Source organism: Nipponia nippon, unplaced genomic scaffold, assembly GCF_047370975.1.
Source record: "Nipponia nippon isolate SJK-2023a ecotype South Korea unplaced genomic scaffold, ASM4737097v1 scaffold_4, whole genome shotgun sequence".
Lineage (NCBI taxonomy): Eukaryota > Metazoa > Chordata > Aves > Pelecaniformes > Threskiornithidae > Nipponia > Nipponia nippon.
Window position 1 is genome coordinate 57,404,517 of NW_028262358.1, and position 6,000 is coordinate 57,410,516.

Here is a 6,000-nt window from a genome sequence, read left to right on the forward strand (position 1 = left end):
CCAGACAGAAATCAAGGAGGTGCTTATAAAAATATCAGATAGTTTTCAAACACTGATGTTGTAGCTAAGAAGTTATCACATCCTTGGTCAAAGCTTGAGACATGCTTCACCTGCACAGAAAATTGCTAGTGAGTAAAAGCTCAACTCTTCCTCAGGAGCTTGGGTTTAATTAGACCAACTCTTATTAGCTACATAGCCTGCTACTGTCAGTACAGTGCACTTTGCCAGAAAAAACACCCTTGTTCACAAAAAATAGCAGCATTCTAGTCTGAATTAGCAAAAGAAGACAAGCAACTGCATTTTGTATCAGCTGTTCTTGGCAATAACAAGCAGAGCACTTTTTATTTAAAACCTGACTACAAAAATCCAAAAATATTCATGTTTAGCTTCCTAATTCTTGATAGGTTCTATTTAAAATTCTAGATAAATGCTATTTACAGTATTTACCTAGGAGTGAACAGCTCAAAATCACAGAACAAAACTCTTCAAGGTAAGAGTTACTTGTTAAAAAAGTTAGTTCAAAAGCCACTTTAAAAAAAAAAAAAAGGGCAAGTTCACCAAGACCAAATAAGCTAACTGTCCAGCAGTGATCATACAGCTTACTTTTGGACTTAGCTTTTGGGATTTTGTTTCATGGACCAGGGGGAAGTTTCCATGCTTCTTTTGGCTTGGAAAGTTATTAAAAAAAAAAAAAAATCAACCCAATTTATAGGTATTTGATTGTAAAAAGATTTGGAAGGACATAAAAAAAAAAAAGGAAAAAGAGGTTCCTGAAGAAATATTCTCAGTTCTACACTGAACATTAAAATGGACTAAGTCAGACCACTTATTTCCACTACTCCCTACATTTTTCCAGAATGTTTTTATCGTTGTACAATAAGCATGCATCATTATCTGCAAAACCGATCTCCCCACTGAGAGCTGGCATCTTCCACCACATTTATTTATATCATTCTTCTCAAATACATCTCCATGGCACCATAGCACTAACTACAGGCAGCAGACATCACCAGCCAAATACTTTCTCCCAGAGCCTGACCAGCTCAGGGAAGATCATGGTATCACCCTACCTAGACGGCATGTGTAATAAAACAAATGGCATAAGCTCCCCTCCAATCACTTGTTTTATAAAACTAACCTTGAGAATTAAATACAATATTCATAAGGTAACGTACAGAATATTGGTCTTTGGTCAAATGTAAAATCCAGTGGTTGTGAACTACACAGTAAACAACCATTTCAGATTAAAAATGAACTATAAAACATTGTGCTAATAAGGCTGTTAGCTAGCTATTAAAGTGTCAATTTCAATGTGCAGAGATGAAAGCGTAACCATAAAGAAAAATTTTCCACATCTCCTTTCTTTATTACAGTCTTGTCATGCAGGGAGTGACATAAAATGACGCTGTGCGTGAAAGAGGTCGAAAGCTCACCTAGAAAAACAACAGCAGAAACAAAAGTCACCAGCGGTCTTTAATTTATTCCCTTGCATTTCAAAGGACACGTGTTTGCATTAGTCAGAAGATCCACCTCCCAACTACAGCCAGCCCTCCAATTATTCTGCATAACACTAATTGAGGGTCCAGCTAAAGAGTTACCTGCTGAAGGAACCTGTGAGTAAAATAAATTATGCAAGAAAGCAAGCCAAGCATGCTTAAGCATAATAAAGCCTTTTAAAATTATTAGCAGGTTTACTCTTTAATCTGGCAGGGTAACAAACTTTCAGCACCCAAGAGAAAAAACACAATGAAGGAAAAGCACTATATAAATATTCCACATGCCAATGCAAAAGGCTTATTTCATTGGAACAATGCACTCCTGTTTAAACCAACACCAATCAGGGAAAAAAAAAAAAAAAAAATCTTTCTGTGGAAGTTATTTATACGTTAACGCATAACTTCACAGTACGTTTGTATGAAATCCTCTTCTCACCAAGACTGCTTGGACGGACCCTGACTGGCACCAGCCCCTTCACGCACATGTTCACGCTCAGGAGGGCTGGGAGTATCCATCTCACGCTGTACGAAAACATGAGCCTGCTTTCCAAATTTGCCTCCGTCTTGAACCGAACTACTGCCAAGTGCTGACCACAGGCACGCAGTCTAATCAGCGTTATGGGCCCGAGACAGAGGAGTAATGGCTGCTATAAGTAAATGCCGCTTCTAATCCAAGGAAGCTTTCAGCTCTGAAAGCATTCCTAATTTCACATCAACTTCAACTCCAGCAAAGCCTGCGAAAACACTTTATGTCATAAAAGACGATCACACTGAAACGTAGTCCTACAAGAAAACAGACGTACATTTCATAAGTCCTAAATCCCCCACCTAACTCATAGCTATTTCCCCTTGGATTTATTCCGTGCAGAGTGGGAACCGCGACAGCAATATCCCAATCGGCATTCAGAAAGCACTCCCAGAGTCCAACCTGCCTTGGAAGAACAATCCCAAGACACCCAACGCTGCAGAGGTGCCCCACGGCAGGAGCGGGGCACTTCGTGGGCGCACCCACGGCCCAGCGCCCGCCTCCTCCCCACCTTCCGCCTCCCACCGGAGAGCCGGGGCGCCGGGACAGGCTGCCGGGGCGCCTCCTTCACGCACCCGTCCCGCTGCGGCTTCCCGCAGCTACGCCAACAGCGCCAAGAAACCTCGGAGCGGAGCAGGAAGTTTCGGTAGGCGGGAGAGGCAGGGGAGCAAGCACAGGCACCGGAGCGGAGGGGGAGGGAGGGAGGGATGGACGGACGGAGGGGCCGCTATTCAACTCCCCGAGCGGGAGCCCAGCGTTTTAATCCCTTCACCGTTAAGCAGGATCAGGAGTTCTTGCTCACTTGAGCTAGCTTATAAAGTTTTTGCTTAACTTACAAACCTGACTTTTTTCGACCAGTGAGCGGCTTTTGCTTGAAAAGCTGGAAGTTAACTTACTATTTCTGCCTGAAGGAGAACAGTTACTATCTCTATGCAAGCAGACTGGCCAGCACGACCACAGGAGGGGACCGAGCGCTGGGGAGACCCCGCTGCAAATACCTGTACCGCCAGCCAGCCACCCTCACGCAGCCCGATGCAAAGCTCACCTCCCCCGTTCCCCACGTCCAAAAAACACCCCCACAACGCGAAGTACGCACAAGTGCACTAACAGCTAAGGAGACAAGCCAGGAGGGAGCGGTAAGCCGCCGACCCCCAAGCCGCAGGCCGGGGGAGTCCCGGGGCTCAGCCGGCGGGGCGGCCACGGAGCCGGAGCCGGGGCCGGGGCTGGCACCGCCGCGGCGCGGCGCTGGCAGAGGCGCCCGGCGGTGGCCCCGCTGCCCCCCGTCAGGGAGCCCGGCTTCGGGGAGGGAAGCCACGGCGGCCAGCGCTACCCCGCCGGGAGGTGGGTCGCCCCTGAGCCCGACACCAGAAAGCTCCCGCGGCGCAAACCCGGCGCCCTCTTACCCTTAGTCCAGTCCACCACTTGTTTCGGGCTCCACCTGGTCACCGGCTCCATGGCGGGCTCAGTCCCCCGGGGAGACCCGCAGCCGCGCTCCTCCGAACGCGGACTCGTCCCCTCTCAGGCTCCCATCCCGGCAGCGCCGCTCCGGGCCTCCCCCTCCTCGGCCTGGCTCCTCCCGCGGGCCCGCCCGCCCCGCTGCCGCTCCGCCCCCAGGTGCTGTTCCCCGCCGGGCCGGGCCGGACGCGGCCGTTAACGGCCCGTTCCGCCCCGCAGCGCTGCGGGACCTGGTGCCTATGCCCAGCTTTGACTTCGCAGGGTAGCTGAGACCAGGCTACGAGAGCCCTCAAAGGCGACATGTCTGAAAGCCGCCGCTCTTGGGACCATGCGGTGACAGAAATCTCACTTTTCTTTAAAGCACGGTGCGGTTTTACCTCTCCTAGGTGTGAAGACCAGCCTGGAAGATTTAGGCAGAGAGCAAGTGAACAGAAACAGTAATTATTACTAGAAACAGGAATTGCTATTAGTCATATTACCGCTACTGTCATATTAACATTGCTTAATTTGTACTCGGTGCTTAATACGATTTTGGTTTTTAAACGAACAAACTTTGTAGGCTCAAGATTTCCACGTACACAAGGGCGGGGAGGCGCACGCCAAGGCGGCTGTGTCTGGTGATGCCGCGGTGAGGAAGGGGAAGGAGCGGCGGAGGTACGGGACGTTTCCCCGCGCCGCAGTTTGCACGGGGGTAGCCTGGCAGGCAGAAAAGCAGGGATTTGGGAGCCGCCCGGCGATTTGGGAGCCGCCCGCATCCTGCCCCGGGAGCGGCGGCCGGGCTCTTCACCCCGCTTCAGTGGCGGCTCCGTGTGAGTCACAGCCCTTTGGCAATTTTAGCAGCAAGTGCAGACTGCCTTCAACCGCGCTTTTCCCAATATTGCCATTTGGGTTTTTTTATTTCTGAATCCTGCGCTTAAAAAAGTCCTTGGGTGTGGAGGCCGTTTCACCATAATAGTTTACTTCTGTTTTGCTGCTCTCGCTTGGGAGCTACGTGTAGCCACCCGGTGTGCCTCAGGCTCGCTTTCCTTGGAGGAAACGTGTCGCTGTGTCCTGGCCGCCTCCTGAGGCCCATGTGAGCCCCTAGTGAGTCTCAGCCTCTACTCAGAGGTTTAAGCACTGACCTCCGAAACTGTGTGCCCAGCGTACTGACCTCCACCGTTCCTTGCTACCAAACATGTAACTCAACCTACAGCCACTTTTCCATTAGCAAAGCAGCAAGGAGACGTGGAGAAACCGCGTATTTTTATCGCATGCATCACTTAGGGGATCTGGCTCAGCAACAAATTCCAGCGCGAAGCCCTTTTGTAACATGCACGAAGGTCTCGCTGCTCCTCTTCCTCAGTGAGAAAGAGCAGAGTGAACTCTGCTGTGACAATAAGACTGTGAAATTTTAACTTGGCAATATTAGAGAGCAGGTAAGCAGCTGGGATTTCAGGCTGTCCAGTATCCCACTGTTTCTATCGGCTCCCATCTCTCACCATCTGTTATCCCTAGTCACATACTTGAAATGTAGGCTCCTTGGGACAGAGGCTGTCAGTTCTGTGCGTGGCTGCGCAGCGCCCAGCTGTGCAGCGCCCAGCTTTCCCACCGCAGCACAAACAGCTGCCTCCCTGCAGGCGGGCGACAGCGGCCACTGCTGCAGACCCCTACCACCGCGTCAAGAAGCAACACTTCACAAGTTTGAGTTTCGGGAACTAGTAGTAAAAAAAAATGGTCTTTTTGCATGTGTACCTTATTTTTTCATTCTTTTTGTTACATGGTGGTTGAAGGTGTATTTTTAGTTCTTGATTATAAGGTCAATTCATTATAGTAATTTATGTATTTGCTTTTTAGTTTGTGAAATATTAAGCCTGTCAGTTAACCTCTCTGCCTATTTGAAAGATTAAAATGCAGTTCACCACAGCTTTAATATTGGTGCAACAACCAAAAGTTTCTCGATTCCCCCTTGAATCATGTGTCATTCACAGTTAAAGAGCAACAAAACAGCAGCCCTCCCCCCTCGCAGAGGCCTGAGTAAACAGATGGGCCTTGCTATGCACCCTGCTAATGGTTTCACAAGGGTTAACGTAACAGTGCTTCTGTCTTAACTACACCGATGCTTCCCAAGGTTGCAGGCAGGAAAGCAAATGTCTCTCGCTGTTGGTGTTTGGAGACTTCATCTGCTGTCATCCTTCTCTGTCACACATCTTGGGCCAGTCCCTGCGTCTGCTTTGGATAAATTGAGCACCGTATTTTGTGAGTAAGGCATGCAGATCTGGTCACTTGCTAGCAAATTGCCAATCTGATAAATCCATTATTCATTGATAGTATTCTTTGTAATTCGCAAAATGACAATTTTTTATTTTTTTTTTTTTTTTAGCAGGACGATATTGCAGTGACTCTCTGTTCTTTTATTACATTATGTCCCCCAACACCAGCTGCTTTACAGCCTGCTCTGGACAAATGAAATCGGGCTGACAGGGGAAGGCAGCTCGTCTCCAGTTTCTCAAAGGGATTCATAGCTGAGTTGCTTACCTCTGCTAC

The 6,000-nt window shown here is 48.8% G+C and overlaps 1 protein-coding gene across 1 annotated transcript in view; it reads right to left on the minus strand.

The window, feature by feature from the left end:
* The window catches only part of CNKSR3 (CNKSR family member 3), a 64,862-nt gene extending 61,281 nt beyond the window's left edge, over positions 1-3,581 (minus strand). Inside the window, exon 1 of the mRNA XM_087774160.1 lies at positions 3,426-3,581. Within this exon, the coding sequence (XP_087630286.1) occupies positions 3,426-3,477 (52 nt within the window). The 5' untranslated portion in view covers positions 3,478-3,581. The remainder of the gene's footprint in view (positions 1-3,425) is intronic.
* Between the last annotated feature and the right edge of the window lie 2,419 nt (positions 3,582-6,000).